At 44.3% G+C, this 21,124-nt stretch overlaps 2 protein-coding genes across 2 annotated transcripts; both read right to left on the bottom strand.

Annotated features, from left to right (window-relative positions):
- Window positions 1-7,037: 7,037 nt before the first annotated feature.
- On the bottom strand, window positions 7,038-8,050 carry LOC113903369 (transmembrane protein 59-like). Its single transcript, XM_027559423.1, has one exon. The coding sequence runs from the start codon at window positions 8,033-8,035 to the stop codon at window positions 7,061-7,063; it is 975 nt and encodes a 324-aa protein (XP_027415224.1). The 5' UTR covers window positions 8,036-8,050; the 3' UTR covers window positions 7,038-7,060.
- Window positions 8,051-8,674: 624 nt separating this feature from the next.
- Window positions 8,675-20,742, bottom strand: PROKR2 (prokineticin receptor 2). Its single transcript, XM_027559422.1, has 3 exons — window positions 20,536-20,742; window positions 17,781-18,381; window positions 8,675-11,595 (listed from the first exon to the last, which is right to left on the bottom strand). The coding sequence occupies exons 2-3, from the start codon at window positions 18,236-18,238 to the stop codon at window positions 10,899-10,901; spliced, it is 1,155 nt and encodes a 384-aa protein (XP_027415223.1). The 5' UTR covers window positions 18,239-18,381; window positions 20,536-20,742; the 3' UTR covers window positions 8,675-10,898.
- Between the last annotated feature and the right edge of the window lie 382 nt (window positions 20,743-21,124).

The raw sequence follows: 21,124 nt of genomic DNA, 5'->3' as shown, positions 1-21,124 counted from the left end.
TTTTATTTCTCCATCAATTTTGAATGAGATCCTTTCTGGGTACAGTAATCTTGGTTGTAGACTTTTCCCTTTCAGTACTTTAAATATATTCTGCCATTCCCTTCTGGCCTTCAGAGTTTCTGCTGAAATCGGCTTTTAAACGTATAGGGTTTCTCTTGTATGTTACTTGTTGCTTTTCCCTTGCTGCTTTTAATATTCTTTGTTTGTGTTTAATCTTTGTTAGTTTGATTAGTATGTGTCTTGTCATGTTTCTCCTTCGGTTTACCCTGTATGGAGCTCTTTGCACCTCTTGGACTGATTGACTATTTCCTTTTCCATGTTGGGGAAATTTTCAACTATAACCTCTTCAAAAATTTTTTCATACCATTTTTTTCTCTTCTGCATCTGGGACCCCTATAATTTGAATGTGCATTTGATATTGTCCCAGAGGTCCCTGAGACTATCCTCAGTTCTTTTCAATCTTTTTACTTTATTCTGCACTTCAGAAGTTATTTCCACCATTTTGTCTTCCAGCTCACTGATTCATTCTTCTGCTTCAGATATTCTGTTATTGATTCCTTCTAGAGTATTTTTAATTTCAGTAATTGTGTTGTTTGTCTCTGTATGTTTATTCTTTAATTCTTCTAAATCTTTGTTAATTGATTCTTACATTTTCTCCATTCTGCTTTCCAGGTTTTTGATCATCTTTTCTATCATTATTCTGAATTTTTTTTCAGGTAGTTTGCCCATTTCCTCTTCATTATTTAGACTTGTGTTTTTCTAGTTTGTTCCTTCATTTGTGCAGTATTTCCCTGCCTTTTCATTATTCTTTTTTAAACTTATTGTGTTTGAGGTCTCCTTTTCTCAGGCTTAAAGGTTGAATTCTTTCTTCCTTTTGATTTCTGCCCTCCCAAGATTGGTGCAGTGGTTTCTATAAACTTTGTATAGTGTGAGATTTGTGCTGAGTTTTTTTGTTTGTTTGTTTGTTTTGTTTTGTTTTCTTCTGATGTGCAAGGCTGAGTGAGGTGGTACTCCTGTCTGCTGATGGTATGGTTTGTATTTTTGTTTTTTTTTGTTTGTTTGTTTGGATGAGGCATCCTGCACAGGGTGCTACTGCTGATGCTGGGTTTTGTATTCAAGTGGTTTCCTTTGTAGGAGTTCTCACTATTTTATGGAGAAGGCAATGGCACCCCACTCCAATACTTTGCCTGGAAAATCCCATGGATGAAGGAGCCTGGTAGGCTGCAGTCCATTGGGTCGCTAAGAGTCAGACACGACTGAGCGACTTGACTTTCACTTTTCACTTTCATGCATTGGAGAAGGAAATGGCAACCCACTCCAGTGTTGTTGCCTGGAGAATCCCAGGGACGGGGGAGCCTGGTGGCTGCCATCTGTGGGGTCGCACAGAGTTGGACACGACTGAAGTGACTTAGCAGGGTTATTTCTCTGGTAGTCTAGGGTCTTGGAGTCAGTGCTCCCATTCCAAAGGCTCAGGGCTTGATCTCTCACCACAACAAAGCACATATATGACAAGTGCACAGCTGACATCACACCCAGTGGTGAACAGTTGGAAGTACTGCCTCTCCTTCAGCAGCAGCCACCGTTTCTCTCCACATGTGCCTCCCTCATGATGACTCTGGCCTCCTGAGCTCCACTCCTTTCATTGCCATCTGTCAAGCATCAGGTGCGAGTCTTTCCTGTCCCTTTTCAGTGCTTACACACTTCTATGCTGGTCCAAGTGAGAATACCATCATATCCTCCTTATTGTTTTGAACCCTATTCCATAAGATTTGGACCTGGATCCTATATAACAACTCCCATTTTTTATCATGTGTTTCCAGTGTGACACCTGGTTTTCCTCTTTTCTCCCCATGCCAGTCCTCAATCTTCTGTTGTTTTTTCATCATTGTTATATGTGCAGTGTTGTCTGACACTACACTTGTATGATGGGGAAAACATAGCTTCTTGACTTTTCTATCATTGGTCAAAGCTTTATAAGTCCCTGTCTTACTGGGAGGTAGAGAACAAACTTAAACTTGGCTATTAATAACATATAGTCTTTTTGGACTTAAGTATACTCCATTCAGTTTAAATCACCCACTTTCAGATAAATGAAATGTTTGGGATTTCAGCCCCTTCTTCTTACTCTTTCCCAATATGGTAGAGCTCCCATGAAAGCGTGCTGGGGAAGGGTAGAGGGAACACTCAGAATCACATGCTGTTATGTGCATTCTGGATCCTTGCTGGCTGTGCTGCAGAGTGGGTTGTTGAAAAATAATACATTTCAGCTGGTCTTTTGGAGTCTATAATCCTAGCTATTTGTGCTTGATTGCAAAGGCCCCATGTATAATGGCCTCTTTAAGTCAACCCCAGGCTTTTGTTCATCCATCTGTGACCCCTAAGTGGGGCACATGGTAATTTATGGATCCCTATGCCTTACTGCTTTCTGTGAGGTGTCAAGGTACCAACCACATCAGACTCCTCTATCTTATAGCTTTTTCTTAGTGAGACTGCTGTCTCACTATCTCTGGGCCTTATGCATGACTTCTCTTAGAGGTCTAGGGCCTACCTCAGTGAACATGGGCAAGCATTTCATTGGTGCTTCCCTGCCCCAAGCATTTCTTAGGCTTCCCTATAACTTAGGTGCTTCTATTGCATCTTCACTTCACCACCTAGATTTATATTCTGAAAGAGAAAGCAGGGACAAATGCATCTGTCTTTAATCAGCTTGTTTTCTTCTTTCCCTTCACCATTGGGACTGGAAGGGGTATGCTCTGTTTCCTTCTTTCTGTATGGAAGGGATTTCCCCTACATTAATGCCAATTTTCTTAGAATCATTAATCTTTCTGGTTCAGCCTTAATGGTGGAAGAGCTTCTTCCTTATACTATGGAAGAAATCCTATGATTTGAGCTGGCCAGGTCGAATTGGGAGTCCAAGATAGCTAGAGACTCGGGGCCACAGAAGATGAAAATACTCTGGTGAATAAATCCCAAATAGTATATCCATTATATGTGACACAATACTCTGGATTCCTCTAAGAGAAATTCTGTTCCCAGAATTAATCATTCTAAAAATAATAGCTAATATCTATTGACTGCTTATGATGTGCTACAGAAGAGGAAAGATATACCCATCTGAATGCAGAGTTTCAAAGAATAGCAAGGAGAGATAAAAAAGCCTTTCTCAGTGACCAGTGCAAAGAAATAGAGGAAAACAATAGAATGGGAAAGACTAGAGATTGCGTCAAGAAAGTTGGAGATACCAAGGGAACATTTCACGCAAAGATGGGCACAATAAAGGACAGAAAAGGTATGGACCTAAAAGAAGCAGAAGATATTAAGAAAAAGTGGCAAGAACACACAGAAGAACTATACAAAAAAGATGTTCATGACCTAGATAACCATGATGGTGTGATCACTCACCTAGAACCAGACATCCTGGAATCCGAAGTCAAGTGGGCTTTAGGAACCATCACGATGAACAAACCTAGTGGAGGTGATGGAATTCCAGTTGAGCTATTTCAAATCCCAAAAGATGATGCTGTGAAAGTGCTGCTCTCAATATACAAGCAATTTTGGAAAACTCAGCTGTGGCCAAAGGACTGGAAAAGGTCAGTTTTCATTCCAATCCCAAAGAAAGGCAATGCCAAAGAATGCTCAAACTACCACACAATTGCACTCATCTCACATGCTAGTAAAGTAATGCTGAAAATTCTCCAAGATAGGCATCAACAGTATGCAAACTGACAACTTCCAGATGTTCAAGCTGTATTTAGAAAAGGCAGAGGAACCAGAGATCAAATTGCCAACAGCCATTGGATCACAGAAAAAGAAAAAGAGTTCCAGAAAAGCATCTACTTCTGCTTTATTGACTACACCAAAGCCTTTGACTGTGTGGATCACAACAAACTGTGGAAAATTCTTCAAGAGATGGAAATACCTGACCACCTGACCTGCCTCTTGAGAAATCTGTATGCAGATCAGGAAGCAACAGTTAGAACTGGACATGGAACAACAGACTGGTTCCAAATCGGGAAAGGAGTATGCCAAGGTTTTATATTGTCACCCTGCTTATTTAACTTGTATGGAGAGTACATCATGTGAAAATGCCAGGCTGGATGAAGCATAAGCTGGAATCCAGATTTCCAGGAGAAATATCAATAACCTCAGATATGCAAATGACACCACTCTTATGGCAGAAGCAAAGAGGAACTGATGAAAGTGAAGGAGGAGAATGAAAAAGCTGGCTTAAAGCTCAACATTAAAAAAACTAAGATTGTGGCATTTGGTCCCATCACTTCATGGAAAACAGATAGGGAAAGAATGGAAACAGTTGAGAGACTTTATTTTCTTAGGCTCAAAAATCATGCCAGATGGTGACTGCAGCCATGAAATTAAAAGATTCTTGCTCTTTGGAAGAAAAGCTATGACAAACCTAAACAGCGTATTTAAAAGCAGAGACATTACTTTGCCAACAAAGGTCCATCTAGTCAAGGCTATGGTTTTTCCAGTAGTCATGTATGGATGTGAGAGTTGGACTATAAAGAAAGCTGAGCAGTGAAGAATTGATGCTTTTGAAGTGTGGTGTTGGAGAAGACTCTTGAGAGTCCCTTGGACTGCAAGGAGATCCAACCAGTCAATCCTAAAGGAAATCAGTCCTGAATATTCATTGGAGGGATTGATGCTGAAGCTGAAGCTTCAGTACTTTGGCCACCTGATGCGAAGAACTGACTCATTTGAAAAGACCCTGATGCTGGGAAAGATGGAAGCGGGGAGGAGAGGGGGTTGGCAGAGGATGAGATGGTTGGATGGCATCACTGACTCAATGGACATGAGTTTGAGCAAGCTCCAGGATTTGGTGATGGACAGGGAAGCCTGGCATGCTGGAGTCCATGGGTCTCAAAGAGATGGAGACCACTGACTGACTGAACTGAACTGAGGCATTGTTTAAGATACATATTTAATCCACATATAATCTTATGCTGCAAGTACTATGATCATTCCCATTTTACAAGCAAAGGGGTAAGAGGTAAAGTGAAAGTTATTAAATAAGGATTACTATTTGAATATGATTCTCATTGTGAATCCAAGTCTCTTTCAGTACACCTCTTTTTTCATCCTGCTCTTTATCCTGCTGCCAGTGTTTGTTCTCCCCTAAACATCTATATTCTGTATGTCTGTCAAATCAAACTATTTGTTGTTCCACTTATATTCTATCTCATTTCCCCTCTTTTATGTCTTTGCTCTTTCTATTCTCTTTGTCTAGAATACCCTCTCTCCACCATTCTCCATCTTCCAGAACTTTGCCTAACAACCTCTGTACTCCAAACCTTTTCTGATTCCCATGGTTGGAAGGAATCTGTCTTCTATATCTTCTCCATTTTTGTGCTTACAGTGTCTCTACTTCAACATAGAGTTAATCGTGTATCATTTTGAGAGTCACTCTCAGATTCAGACTTGCACCCACACCTCTGTTCCTCCATAGCAGTCAGCACAGAGACTAAATAAGTGAGTGGGTGGAAGATCTTCTGCACACAGTGAACCAATCCTGCTGCAGAAGTCAGTCAAAGAATTGTGTCAGGAACTTGCCTGGATCCAGAGCTGGAAACCTACAAACAGCATCACCTGAGATCCTGGAGACGACCTCTTTCATCTCAGGCTGTGACTCACATGTGGAAATTCAGTACAAGGAATCAACAAAGGACTGGAAGGACCTTGTGTCTATATGACTTTCTGTTCCAAAACTGACCTCCTCACTTCTTGGAGACAAACCTCCTGCCTATTTTCCTCTATCTGATGATTATTCTTTTCAAGTTCCAATGAATCTCTCACCTCCCACCAATTTGTTATAGCTGAAGCAAGTGCCAAACACATTTTCCCCCTATGCCTCTTTATCGCTTAGAAAAATTGTCCTGTATTTGGAGCTCTTTGAGCATCTGTAAAAAAGTAATTTGGTCAAGCAACTCCAGGAGGTGATGTGTGGCCTGGTGGGTGTACCTCAGGAGAGAGGCTGACCTGGTGACCAGAAGGCATTTGGTTCCTGGGAGGCATGAAGAATGACCACTGCTCACCACTTGTGTGATGATTACACACTCTGGCCTTGGACTTGCTTTGTCTTCCAATATGAGAAAGCCCTTTTCCCCACCACCTACTCTTCCTGTGGCCAAGGCCTCTTCTCATCATAATCTGCTTCCCCACATGGCTCCAACATCACATCCAAATAGCTCCATGTGCATTCCAGCTAAATGTGCTCAGACATCTCCCAAAGGGGGCACTTCTCCCATTAGGAGAAATGAAAGGCAGCAGCACTAGAGTCGTCCTGGGGTAATTCTGATTTCTCTGGAACCCTGGAGTCTAGATTATGAAGTCTGTTGGATGGGATGCACTCAGCTTGGCAGAGGGAAGGAAGGTATCTTTTGTGCAGTTTAAGATTCTCTCAGGAGGTGAGGAACCAGTTTAAATGGCCCTCTAAACATTCTTAGAGGAAGTCCTGTCCTTTGGATTCAGAAGGGCAGTTACTGGACCAGACTGAGACCTTGGGGCACTATTTTGGCTCCAGCAAGCGTTAGCTGTGCATCCTTAGGCAAATCACTTCCTCATTTGAAATTCATATCTTCTCATCTAAGACACTAGTGAGTTGAATTTCATGCCCAAAAAGGCCTTTTCCTGCTATGGTGTCCTGTTGAGGGGTGTGTGTATGTGTGTGTGTGTGTGTGTGTGTGTGTTTGTGTGATCTTGAGTTCAATGGAGAGATAATGGTTAGATTGAGGAGATATGATTCAAAGCCGACACTTGCCCCTAGAGATAGAACTCACTTTAAGTTTTATAATCACGTGCCATGTGTAACTTTTTCCTTCATAAGCCTGGAATTGGTTTTTACCCCTGAAAGGCCTGAAGCTATTTTTTAATTTCTTCAATTTTATTTTTATTTATTTATTTATTTATTTTCACAGATTTGGGTAACTTTATTTGCATTTAATAGTGATTTTTAAGCCCTATATCCAATGAAACCATTTTTAAAAGCTTTATGAGGAATGGAAATTTAGATGTCTATTCCACTTTTCTTTAAAAAAAAAGAAGCTTAAATTTCTGAATGAGCAAGATTCACTTTTGCAGGTAGAGGCCCTGCTTCTTCATGATCTTCAGCTTTAGATCTAACAACCACAAGAGAAGAAGCTGGATATCTGTTTAGCTTTTGTTCATTCATAAATTCCAAGTCACCATAGATACTCAGCTTCTCAGAGGGAACATACTGCTCCACAGCTGTAGCAACAGTTGCACAGCAAATCCAGAGCAACACCATCACAGAGAGGACAAGAGTCATGGTTAAAATCCACCCAGAGTTAAGAGCCAGGCATCTTAAAAAGCCGTCACTTTCTCCATCTTCAAGATAGTTTCTATGTGCTTGTGAACTTCTCATTTGCAGATCTGAGGACATTTTGCTTAGTGATGAGTCTTTCAATTTTGTAGGCTCCTGCTCCAACTGTGGTGCATATTGGATTTCTGGCTTAGACTGGAATATAACTATTTTTCCATCATCAGCTTGAAGATAAAAAGTCCACGAAGAGGTTATGAAGCTCTGTGCAGAGTCCACCATATCACTCCAGAATGATCTTACCAGAGTTAGAGGGAAGAGTAGATGCATTTTTGGCATCAGGGACATGAGTTGTTCTTGTCTCAATTCTGTGTATGGCAGCTGATTCTGGCAACCAAGATGGCAAGCATATTGCTCATCAGATTGGGAATATGCTTCTGTACATGCAGATTCACATTCCAATTTGGTCCGATTTAAATCAATTCCATCATCCACAAACTGACAAATTGAAAACAGCCTGCAACCTCTCTGACATGCGTACAACTCCTCTTCCTTGGGGTAGGTGTGCAAGGGATACATCAACTGACAGGCCCGGTGACAAGACCCCATATCACCCAAGACCGAGTCAAACGCTTCAGCCGAAGCGGTTCCCGAGCCTCCGGCCAGGGCCATGGCCAGCAGCAGTAGCGGCGGGATCCCCAGTTGGGCCCTGAGCCATAGGCTCCCCTTCGGCACCGCCATTTTGTTTGCCTCTAATTTCTTCAATTTTAGAATCAACTTATTATTGATGTTGAATGCTGAAAGAAAAATCTCTAATAGCTTCATCACAAAGCCATCCTTCTTTTATTCTGGCCAAGGAAATGGATCTGTCTTGCCAAACGAGATTAAATGTTCAATAGCTCCCAATATAAAATTATATATAAATATTTATATATCTCAGCAATTTAAAAGTATCTTAAGCTTAGCATTAATTAGTCTCAAGAAGAAAAGGGTAAACACAAGTGCTATTCATTTATTACCTTAACACCAGTTAGATCAATGAACGGTCTCCATGTAAACAGCGTTATTCATTAAACAAACAAGATGATTTTAAAATGAAGGTTTTTTTTTTTTTTTTTTAATTTTTAAAGAATGAAATGAAGGAGGAGCGTGAACATGAATGTGAATGTGAACATGGGGTAGTGGTTCTCTGATTGATTTGCATGCATGAGTACTCTCTTGGACTGGCAGCTTGAGAGATGTGACCAAGATGAGAGTGGTTGCTGGTGTGAGCTACTATTGTTCTAAAGGTGCCTTTAAGAACTTCCTTCTCTGTTTCAAGGTTTAATTGTTTAAATGGCTATTACTTCACTGATATCTAAATATACTAACACATAGAAGATTAGCAGGGAAGATCCTTTAATAGTGTGGTTAAGATTCCATATGTTAATTATTTCATCTGATAACAATGTAACATTTTCATTCACTGGAAACTTACAAATCACACAGATATTTACAAAACTTGTTTCCATTAAATTTAAATGAAGAGAGGTTCAGTTCAGTTCAGTTCAGCTGCTCAGTCGTGTCTGACTCCTTGTGGCCCCATGAATGGCAGCATGTCACACAGAGTCAGACAGGACTGAAGCGACTTAGCAGCAGCAGCAGGCCTCCCTGTCCATCACCAACTCCTGGAGAGGTTAGTATAATATAAAAAGGAAAAAGGGGATGAATTCTTTTGACAGATACAATTGGTAACAGTCTACTCTTAAAGAATCATCTTATTAGGAGAAGAGTCAGGATAGGAGTAATAAATAAAAATGAAGTTATTACATTTGTGAAAATGCAGATAACCCCAAATATTTACTTGCTTGGCTTTAGAATAAATCATATAGTTTTTTAAAATCAGAATTTATAAACAGTTTGGCTAGCCTAATGTTCAAGTGAGTTTATTTTCTGAGGGTACAATAATTGGGCTGAAAGTGAGTCTGCTGGGTGGTGACATACGAAAATGTTGGTTGAAACACCACTGTTGGATAAAACACCAATGATTAATTAAACACACATAAGCAACTAAATAACACTTTAACTACATACAGAAAAGTGGGAATTGTCCAAATGTGAGTCATTTGAGTCAATCCCAAATCAGTTCCCATTTGTATAGTCTCTGCTTCAAAATGAATCCAGAAGAAATGAGGACAAATATACACAATTACCACAGATATGTGATAATACAAACAGAATTAGGCAACTCTGGGGTGTGTTGTTTGGCAACGTGCAGGGAAGATTGTCAAAATACTTCTATGATCACAGGGATACTGAAAGTCAGGGGAGGGGGGTTACTGAGATTCTGAGGTTGAATCTTCCTGATTATGATCCAGGACAAGGATTTTTTTTTTTTTTTTTCCTCCTGATGTAGAGCTCAGATATCTGCAAAGAGTTCAGGGCTCGTTGGTTCATAGAATAGGATGAAAAAGTGGGAGTGTTTCTCCATAATAAGCCACAGTGGATGGGGTCCAAACAAATTGCTCAGTGTCACTTATCCATTCTCATCACTTGTATAGCTGAAAATCACTTTCATAAACTATGACCTCAGTGGTCTTTCCCGACTGTCCTATAAGGTAGTCCTGTTTTATTGGACAAAACTGAGATGCAGAGAGAATAAACATCTAGGTCACATGATTTAGAACTTGAACCCAGGTCTTTGAATTCCAAGTAGAGCTCATCTTTGAAAAAGAGGATGTGTTCTATAAAAATGGTCCAGGCCTTAGCAAAATGGCCACACAGATTACGTTCATTGCCAGTGGCAAACTCCACTCCTTTCTCCTTGATACTGGAGTTTCTGACATCATTTACTTTAAGGTGTCAGGAACTGGATGTGTTCCTCATTTCAGGATTGCCTGTCTTCACCCAAAAGAATGATGAGCTTTCAAGGATCAGAGGAAAAGAGATTTTTTTGGTTCTTTTCTTTGAAATGACACCATTATAGATAACTAATGACCTGATTATGAGAAAAATTCTTTTCTGGCAACCAGAATCCAAGAGAATGTTCTAATAAAATCATAAGATCTGAGTGGAAAAGCTCATTGTGATGGCGTGAACTGTCTCCCCGCGAGGCTGTAAACCCCACACTGTAACTCATGGGGTTACACTGTAACTCATGCTTTTATCTCCATTATTCTATATTCTGTTGGCTTTTGACTTTCCTGCACTGACTGGATACACAATGAGGTAAGATGAAGTATGAATCTAGAAGACCAACCGTGGCCTCTGTCTGACACCTAAATATCTGGATCTAACTCGATGACTCCAATGACTCCTGCCAATTCATTTTGCTATTTAAATATTTTTACACACAGTAGGTAATCAGTAAATGTCAGCTCCTGTTGCTCTTTAATCTCGCTGGTGGTGTTGTGCACAGTACGTTGAGCACGTATCAGTAAATGTTAGCTGCTGTGGTTTGTGTCAAGTCACACTGCATTTTATGACTGCAGAAGCATCCAGCTCCTTGACAGCAGCGAAGTGTGAAAACTGTTGCCCTTTCCCCATGCAGCCTGTGAACTTGGTTATTGATAAACTGTGTGCCAAGTACTGGCTTTTGGGTTTTCCATTGTGAAGTACCAGTGGGTCACTTCAGCCTGATACAATCCACCTCCTCCGTGGCTGGCAGGCGGCTGGTTTTGAGGTCGAGGTCAGCACTGGACTTACTCCCATGGTGGGAGGGCCGCCAGTGGAGCAGCAGCATCTTCTTGAAGTACTTCATGGTGCTGTTCTTCACTGTCACGAAGCACACGGTGTTGATCATGCTGTTGCTCATGGCGATGCACTCCACAACATAAAAGGCTGTGAGGTAATGTTTTTCCTTCACGAACACAGTGGGGAAGAAGTCGCGCACGATTGTGAAGCCATAGAAGGGCGCCCAGCACAGAACATAGGCCGTGAGGATACACATGAGTACCAGTACCGTCTTCCGGCGGCAGCGCAGCCTCTTCCGGATTTGCTCAGTCTGGAAACCCGGGACCGCTTTGAACCAGAGCTCTCGGGAGATCCTGGCATAGCACAGGGTCATGGTGAACACGGGGCCCAGGAACTCGATGCCAAAGACAAAGAGGAAGTAGGATTTATAGTAGAGCTGCTGGTCCACTGGCCAGACCTGGCCGCAGAAGATCTTTTTCTGGTTTTTGACAATGAAGAGGACGGTTTCCTTTGTGAAGTAGGCTGATGGGATGGAGATGAGAATGGATACCATCCAGACCAGAGCGATCAGGAAGGAGGCTGTTTGATAATTCATTCGTGGTTTCAAGGGGTGAACGATAGCGAGATATCTGGTGGGGGAGGGAAGCATCAGTAGCAATGATGTATGCGGATATATACTTGTAATCATTATTAGTTTTTAACTAACCCAAACACCCACAGTAGCAGACAAAATGGCACAATGACTCTCCACGTACCTATTTTCCAGCGTCAACATGCTTCATTTGATTTTAGCAACATCATTTGGCATTTGGAGGAGAAGAGAGGTTTAGTGGGAACAGCACAGGATTTGGGTCAAACAGATAGAATAAATCCTGGCTTTTTACCTGATTGGCTTTGGGAGTCTAGAGTGAATCAGTCTCTCTGAGATTCCTTTCCTCAAATGCAACATCGGATAAAATGACACCTACCTTGCAGGGCTTCTGTGAATATTAAATGTTACAATGTTTGTGAAATGCTTGGCGTGTACTAGATATTCAATAAATACATGAGGTCTATCATGATTATAAATCCTATTGATACCATCTGACTTTCAAGCTTGCCATTCTGTCTAAGAATATAATTCTTTCAAAACTCTTCAATTCACAGATCTCTGGGTGTAGAGGCAAAAGAAGGTCTGTGGACTAGGACTTTCTCTCTGCTACCCTCACGTGTCATTCTGCATTACAGAGCTGGAGGGTAGGGGTGGTTTAGGGTGGAATCTGAGCAATCTAGTGAGATGTAAATGACTTGCCCAAGCTCACTTGGTACAGGGAATGGAATGTGGGCTCCGGATACAAACCTTTTACACCCACCTCCATGGGCTGTCTCAAGCTCAGATGAGAAGGTAAGTAAAGTTGCCCTGATACCATCAAGCAGCATATAGCATAAAGCTTTTATCCTCTTTCTAATCAGCAACACTGCCTGGGAAAAAAGTTGGAGCCCTTAGTGGGAAATGAGCTCATTTGTGTAGGTTGAACACTTCCTTTCTAGAGAAACCTAATAATATCTATTTAGGTAATTTAGTCCCCTGGGCTCATTCTTGTGCATTTAATGGGTCAAGAGGAAGAGGCGTTGGAGGAGGGTGGAGGAAGAAAAGAGGCATGAGGGGTTGGGAAGAAGCAATTCGGTCTGGAGATGAACATATACCTCATACCTGGAGCTTGAGTCAGGTTATGACCAATAGCAGGAAGACACCCATGGGTTTCTATCTAGCCTTCCCTGGTGGCTCAGATGGTAAAGCGTCTGCCTACAATGCGGGAGACCTGGGTTTGATCCCTGCATAGGGAAGAGCCTCTGGAGAAGGAAATGGCAACTTACTCCAGTATTCTTGCCTGGAAAATCCCATGCATGGAGGAGCGTGGTAGGCTACAGTCCATGGGTCGCAGAGAGTCAGACACGACTGAGCAACTTCACTTTGACTTTCGCTTTACACTTTTTGGTAACTAGACCCTTTGGTCACCTATCCAAGTTTCTGACTTGACCAAGAAGGCCTTCTGGAGTGCTATTTCTGTCTGTCCCTGGCAATAATCTGTCTTGGGGTTCTTTTATCTGCTTTTGCCTTCCCCTTGCCCACTGGCAGCTCTGACCCATAGACTTCAATTAGAAGATCTCATGGCAGCCTTGTTCACCCCAGGTTGCAGCTTTCTGAAGACCTGAGATAAAACTGGATCTCATCCCATCCACTGGGTGCACCCTAGCTATATAAATTAATGAGCAGTGCTTGCTAGAGTTCTTTACCCATCCATGGGTCCAAGTTTTTCCAAGTTAACCTGCAAGAATTGCCTGGATAACACAAGGCTCACAGGGCTGGAGATCAGGACAAGAGGGTTAGCTCATTCTTCACTGGGGCAGGGACATCTCACAATCATTGTCTCTCTGTGATGCTGAGTGTATCAGTTTCCTGTTGCTGCTATAACAAATTACTACAAATTCAGTGGCTTAAACAAATTATTATCATAGTTTTGAAGTCTGAAGTCTGACATGTATCTTACTGGGCTAACATCAAGGTGTCGGTAGGCCTGTGTTCCTTTCTGGAGGCTTTTAGGGAAAAATCTCATTTGTTTTTCCTTTAGGGCTGCCTGCATTACTTGGCTTATGGCCCCCTTATATGTTCAAAGCCATCAATGATCAGCCAAGCCCTTCCCGCAATACATCACCCTGACACTGACTTTTCTGCCTCCCTCTTGCACATTTAAGGACTGATGTGATTACACTGAGCCCACCCAGATAATTCAGTATAATGTCCTTATATTATGACCAGCTAATTAACAACCTTAATTCCTCTTAGGCATAACATGTTCTGGGGATTAAGATGTGGATATCTTGGGGGTCATTATTCTGCCTCTCATAGTGAGTCCAAAGTCCTTACATAATGCAGAACTAGTTCAGGACTTAATAACTCTCCCAGTCTGATTCCAGCATGAAAAGTATCTCAGTAACCAATGCTAAAGAGAATTTCTACAGCCCTGCTTACTCTGCTGTCAACTCTTAAATTCTAATTCCTTTTCACTCAGTAACTTCTTCCTTATCCTATAGGATGCTCCAAAATTCAGAGCTTTATTTTATGATTTATTGTCATCAAATAAATCATAAAGAACACTGCCTGGATTTTCAGAAGCCCTAGATTTTAGCTCTGTACCTAAATCCTCAGATAAATCACTTATGCCCCTGGGACTTAGTTTCTTCATCTGTGAAAGGGAGATAAAAATAACTTTACAGACAACCTTTTTGAAAGGTTCCATTTGAGAAGGTAAATGTACATAAAGCATGCTGGAAGCTATAATACTTTGTTTAAACTCATCTTTTCCTATGACTCTTTCATTGGCAAGAGGGACATCTGTAAATTCTTTGTTGCCATCTATCTGCCTGTTTCTTGAGGTCAACACTCTCCTTCTGGGGTCTCTGTGACTTCAAATAGCATCTCTTTTAGGCCCTCTGCACATGAACATTGCTCTTCTCCTGCTGCCGGTGTCAGGGTTTGTTCTGAGTATGATGTAGTCCCCATGCCTACAGATACAAGCCAATTATTTAATATTAATGTCATCTCAACAAAAGTAAGAGTTTTGCCATCATCTATCCTTCTTATCACTTTGCCTTATTTTTCAATTGGTTTGAAACTGAGTAAGAAAGAGGGGTGCTATTTATTAGAGTCATGAATTTTAAAAGCTGAAATTCCATATGTGCTTTGATATCTACAAAAAGTTTAGCTGTGAGTTCTTCTGTTTTCACCAGATGTATCCCTCCTCCTGGTGGGAAAGGCTCCTGTCCTGCTAGTTTCTCTATCAGAAAACTGTACCCCCAGAATAACTGCACCCCCAACCCACAACTAGTGGGTTTCACTTCCCTGCCAGTTGGCAAAATCATTCAAACAAGCCAATCACATCCTCCCATGGGAGCTAAGGTCACCTCAGTCTCTTGCCACTGTAAAGCCTGCTGTCCACAGCCCCTGCTGGTTCATTCTATTCCTGAGTGCAACTCCCACATGGCACACATGGCCCTGCCTGGTGTGCAGTGTTCTCCTCGCTTGGGCTGGGAGTATACGAGACCAACCAACTGCTGTCAGCCTCACTGTTCTAGCTTCAAGTGTTGTGTGCTCAGTCATCTACTACTATTGAAGCTATAGAGTCCTGCCTTGATCAACGGCGTATAGAAGGTGGTCAGAATAGCACACTCAAATTACTGCAACTGCCTCATGAAGTGTTCCCAGACTGCATCACCAACATAATCATTGTGTCTTCCTCTGAGTTACTCTTATCACTAGATTATTCTAGCTTTTGTGTGGAAGTAAAGCTCCCAGAGGTCAAAGACTGTGTCTTCTACTACTTTATGTTTCCACACACATAGGCTGGGCATACAGTAGGATTTAGCAACCTGTGGATCTACCAGTTTGAAGCACATGCAGTTGATATCCCCTTATATCCCTTTGCTTTTATCACTTCAGTGGATACCTGTCCACTCCCACCAGCTAACACCTGCATTTCTTTGTCGGAAGGTCTTCTCTGGCTTCCAGGGTACTCTTGGTAATCTGCACAGAACTTCCAGAGGCCCTCACAAATGACTTATGAGATTTGGTATATCAATAGCTGAGCTCCCTCACCCACCTCCCACTCCTGGGAGAACTCTGAGGTGTGATCTACACCAGGTCCAAGAGTTCTGTGGCAAGAATAAAAATCAGTTTCCCACAGTGGAAATCTGTTCAGTGACACAGCCTTTATTGACTGCCTTCCCTTGCTGCACTTCCCATCTCCCTGAAGGTGCTTCCTGGGTGCTACCTGCACATGAATCCTTGTCTCAGGGTCTATTTTGGGAGTAAACCAAACTAAGGCACAGGTTTGAGGCTCTTTGCTAAGCACAAAGGAAACATAAAGATAGAAGATGTGGTTATTGTGCTTAAAATACAGTGTCCTTTGGAAAAGACTATCTGTGTCCCCATACATGAGACTGAAAGACAGATTGGCATCAGACTACAAAGACTACGAGGTGCCAGACTCAGGATTTGGCATGTGTTCTACAGGCATTGAAACTTTTGGAGGTTTTGTAAGGAATGAAATATATTAGAAAGTCTCTTCAATGGTGATATTCTGATGCTTATTATGGATGAGTATGGATTTCAGGGGGCAGTCAGGATCTCCTATAGGGGTGAAGAGACAAGTTAGAGGAGCATAGTGATGGTCCAGCCATGACTTGCCAAGAGATGAGGCTGGAGGGACTATTGCCAGGACCTGGTGTAGGGCTGCATCTGGCAAAGGGGGCGTGTGGGTGGGGGTAGAACAGGGAGAAAAGCAAAGGATGATGGCAGTATTACCTGCTTGTGTGACTGGGACATGGTGGAACTGCTGACAGAGCTGGAAGCTGACTGAGGCAGAGCTAGTTTGGGGTGGAAAAGGAACCACTCCTGTATTGTAACAGGATGTTTACTTCCTGAGAATCGCCAATATTAAAAAAAAAAAGAAAGAAAAGCCCCACAACTACATTATAAAGACAAAGATTTCAGTGGAACAAAGGGGATGAGGACAGTGGTAACTCTCACTTGAGTAGACAACAGAGTCACTCAGGGAACTGGGTAAAATGCAGATGCTTAGGCTCTAGCCAGGGGATTCCCATTCAGTAGGACCCCAAGAATCTGACTTATTGTATCAAACATATTTCCCCTGGGGTATTTTGTGTAGTTGGTTGATAGGTAAGTTTCATAAACACTGGATTCAGGGCTTAAGAGCCTCACAGTTGTGATAACAAAGTTGTTTTTTTCCTACAGGAATTAAGTTATAAAAAGGAAGATGCCTCTTATATCTGCATGTGTATTATATTATCATAAATGAAAAATCAATGGGTTGATTAAAAAGGACAATGGACCTAAATAGCACTGAGAACTGGGAAAAACAAGTTGAAAGGTGATAAAAAGGAAAAAGATTATTAAAAATACATCAAAATGAGTTTCAGCATAACTCACAATGATGAACCAAGAAGATGTGACACAAATTGGCTTCTTAAAAAGAGCCACTGGTGGTTCAATGTTGGCCTACTACTGTTTACATAAATAAAAGATGTGTCAAATTTGTCTGAAGCTGTAATTAGAGATTTACAACAGATCAAGGACTTCCAGAACATATCATGCAAATATATGCAAATAAGCAGAGGGATGTATGCAAAAAAGAAAGGCAAGAATGTCCTTCTCTCTTTTTTACAAGCAAACCATGCAATAATCTCATTGTAAAATCAGCTTTGCATCAAAGTCACCAGAAACCAGAGTACATATTGTATTATTCCATTTTTGTGAAGTTAAAAAACAGGTAAAATGAAACTATGATACTAGAAATCAGATTGATGGTTGCCTGGGGTGGGAGGATTGACTGGTAAGGGGCACAAGGAAGCTTTCTAGGGGATGAAAATGTTCTATATCTTGATTTGGGTTGTGGTTACAAGAAAAACTTTGCACATGCTGCCTTGACTGGAAGCTGCCTTGTCTATAATGTAGCTAAGTAGTAACTTGCTTAAACCTGCTGCTTTTGCTTGTGTGTTGGAGAGGCTCATGGTTATACCTGTATCTGAAGCAGATGTGGTATATGGCGGCATGGCCAAGAGCTAGGGGTTTAGGAGACTCACTCTTGCCTACATTTGGAAGAATATGAACCACAACTGAAGAAACCAACCCTCCTTTTGCCTCCATAGATGGGCAAACATTTGAATCTGGAGTAAAGCCAGCTGTTAGAGCTGAAGCGAGGAAAGAGGAGACCTGGGCCACCTCCATCATGTTTCCCATGCCTGACATCCTCACCTGTCAATAGCAATGGCCAGCAGGGCATTGGTGGAGACGTAGAGTGAGACGGTACGCAGGTAGTTGATACAGGCACAGAGCACATGGCCATGCTCCCAGGAGAGCTGATGCACCACATAGTAGTCCATCTCAAAGGGGCAGCAGATGATGGCTACCAGGAAGTCGGAGATGGCCAGGTTAGCAATGAGCAGGTTGGTGAGGTTGCGCAGCTTTTTATAGTGGGTGAGGGCAGTGATAAAGACAAAGTTGCCAATACCACAAGTCAGCATGATACCCACAAGTGCCACCCCGATAACAATCTTGGCTGCAAAGAAGGTCTGAGTCTTGGTCATATCCTCATCCTCATCCAGAGGGAGGTCATAATCACCATAACTGAAGTTGAAGGGGAGGGAGGAGGCATGTTCTTGGGGTATACTGAAGTTGGCTGGAAAACTAGCATTTCCATTCTGGGCTGCCATGGTGAAGCTTTCCAGTGAGCGGTGTGTGGGAGATTCCAGGGTCTGCAGACTCTGAGCTAGGGTCCAGACCTTCTGCTCTCATGAGGTCAGAGATCCTAGCACCCTGCCCACATCCTTGGGGAGTCAACAGGCCATCCTCGATCCTGGAAGGAGACACAGCCAGTTGATAAGATACAGGTGAACACCTAATAGCATCTTCTCAGAGTCCCCCCAGGTGTAGGCAAACCAGATCCAGTGTCTACCCTCAGGCAGAACTGCCCATGGTACAGTGGGGAGGACACAAGATATCTGGAAATTGGGAAACCCCCTACTGACTGGCTGTCAGGAGGTATTTGGGCATGGGTTGGTTTGGACTCCCCAGAGACACCCAAGAAGAATGTATATCTTTGCTCTTTGCCCAGGGGCCAAGACCAGTTTGACTGCCCAGTCACCCTCCCCTGCCCCCCAGGAAGCCCCAAGGGGGGTCTTCCAGAAGTTTTCCCCAGCTGCTCAGGCAGCTGACTCAGGACTCTATGGGAATCACAATTTTGTGCCAGCTGTGGTCAGGGACAATGAAGCCAGAAGATGTGGATACAGTAGGGTCTTTTCTCCAAAGCAGGGACTGCTTCCTCTCTGGGCCAGTTCACAAACTTGAAAATCACGTTTCACATGAACAGACTGAGTCATCTTGGGCCAGTGATTTATGCTCTCTGAATTCCAGTTTTCCTATAAACCAAAATCCTGATGCCTAGCCCAGGGCCTGGCACAGAGGAGGGGCTGTTGAAGGAATGAATGAAGATCCCAACCAAGATTCTGCAGGTGGAGAAGCCTGTGGGTGGGAGGGAATTCTCCTGCTGCTTCCTGAGGCCATTTTAGAAAAAACTCCTGTCTGCTTCTCTTTCCTGCCTCCACTCTTTTGATCTGCCCCCTCACCAGGCCCCCTGTTCCCCTTCCAGCCTTGACTGGGAGGCACCACATCTCCTTAACGAGTCTGTGTCCTCTGAAAGTGGTAGCCGCTCCAAGATATTGCTTAACTGAAAACAGCAGCCCAAGGGGGTGGGGAGGTGGGGGTGGGGGGAGTGTCAGTGAGGATCCAGGAGGGCCTGAGGGCTGACGTATCCCTTATGGCTTAAGTTCTCTACATTCTTGGGGCCTCCAGATGCCCATGGGGGAGGAAATGAAGTCTCTGAAGTACTGAGCCCTCAGAAGATAGGGTACCGTTGGGTTCGAGGTGTCCGAGGCACTGGGAAAAGAATCCAGACCCAGCACCCGCGGAATACCACCCCTCACCTACCACCCCCCCCCCCCACCCCGCGCTCATCTACCTTCCCCCACCTCCTAGCACACTGGGAAGGACTCCCAAGAGTGGGAGCCACGGGATACTGGAAGGAAGAAGCGGAACAAACTGGACAGTAGGTTTGGTTTGGTCCAACCGTGTGAGAAGACAGGGATAAAGGACAGAAACTGCTCCCCCCAACCCCACCCCCCACCCCCAGCACGGACAGCAGTCGCAGGATGGCCAGTACACTCCAACCTGCGGCGCGGCAGCCTGCTGTGTACCCGGGGAGGTTCAAGACCGCAGCTAGAGATAACTTCGTTTTGGATCGCCTCTGTCTCACCCAGCCCCCGACAGACATTACTAAGCCGGAGATCGAGAAGCTGGAGTCGCGCTCTCTCGGATTCTACTTTCGGCTGCTCTTTGGTTCTGGTCCCGGGACCCGCGAGGAGACGAAGGGCTCCCAGGGTGGAGCTGGTCCACTCCCCATTACCTCGGGATGCTCTCCCTGCCCTTGACCAACCCGCTCCGGGAGCCTGGTCCTTCCTCTCCCTTATTAACCACTGGCACGGCCGCGCAGTCGCCGGAGGCGCTACCCTAGCAGGGGCGGGAATCAAGTCAGAAATTCAGGCTCGAGAAGCACTGCATGTGAGGCCTCCAGGCGGGAAGAAAACTGGGAGTGGAGAGAGAAGCTGCAGAGCGGGGATTTTCCCAGAGACACTTCCCCTTTCCTGCTCACCTTCCCGAAGGGGCTCCCCTGCCCACGCCTTCCTCGAGTTTGGTGCTCGCCCCTCGGCCCAGCTACTCAGTGGCTCCCTCCGTCCGTGGCCGCACTGCCTAGTCCCAGCCTACGGGCCCCTGCCTGGGCATCTCCCGGCACCCACTCCTCTACTGCGAGCCAGCCAGGGCGCATTCGGAAGGCGGCAGCAGGCAAAGCGGCCCGAAACTCCCTAAGGAAGAAGCGGGCGTCTGAGCCCTCAGCCCGAGCGACGCCCCCCACCCCGCCACCGGAGCCCGGGACTGCGCCAAGCTCTGCACTTACCGGCTTCCGCGCTCTCCCCACCAGCGGTCTCGGGAACCCGGACTTGCGCTTCGAAGGAGGTGTCCCTATTCCTTCTCACCGAGCGCCCTTCCCAGGCGCGTCGTGGTCCCCGGGTTCCAGCTAGAGTTCGCGTTCCGCCCTCTCAGCTCTTCCCGGCTTCTGCGGCCAGGCTGGGTGCGCCAGCTCCGCTCTGGGCTCCGCCCCAGGGTCCCCGCCTGTCTCAGCGCGAAGGCGGAGGGTGGCCTCTCGCCTTGCGCACCTGGTGCTCCCAGGATTCGGGACGCACGAAGTTCTACCCGCCTTGGCGGGGCCGGTCCCTCGAGAGGGTTTCTGAGCCCTCGTACCCCAGTGTGAATGGGACCTCAGTAGCCGTTTAGATATGATGCAATTCTGAGGAACCCGCGAGGCCTTCTGTACCCCTGCGTGGCGCCCCACAGGGATCCTGTCTTCCTGGAGCCCAGTGACAGCATTCGCTCCTGCTGCATACACTTTGATTACTTCTGGAGGAGCCTAGGGTGCATTCTATCGTTCGTTCAGGAAACTGTGTGCTGGGGACACTCTGTCGAGTGCAGAATGGGGCTTTAGGGTT

Source organism: Bos indicus x Bos taurus, chromosome 13, assembly GCF_003369695.1.
Source record: "Bos indicus x Bos taurus breed Angus x Brahman F1 hybrid chromosome 13, Bos_hybrid_MaternalHap_v2.0, whole genome shotgun sequence".
Lineage (NCBI taxonomy): Eukaryota > Metazoa > Chordata > Mammalia > Artiodactyla > Bovidae > Bos > Bos indicus x Bos taurus.
The sequence above is the reverse complement of the archived record's forward strand: the minus strand, read 5'-3'. Positions and strand labels throughout refer to the sequence as shown.

Bases quoted from the DNA above. Each gene is read 5' to 3' on its own strand.
- PROKR2 (XM_027559422.1), bottom strand. From the start codon at position 18,238: ATGGCAGCCCAGAATGGAAATGCTAGTTTTCCAGCCAACTTCAGTATA. The intron at 11,596-17,780 runs GTGAGGATGTCA...CTCCCCCACCAG, and splicing joins CTGGCCATTGCTATTGACAG to ATATCTCGCTATCGTTCACC.
- LOC113903369 (XM_027559423.1), bottom strand. From the start codon at position 8,035: ATGGCGGTGCCGAAGGGGAGCCTATGGCTCAGGGCCCAACTGGGGATC.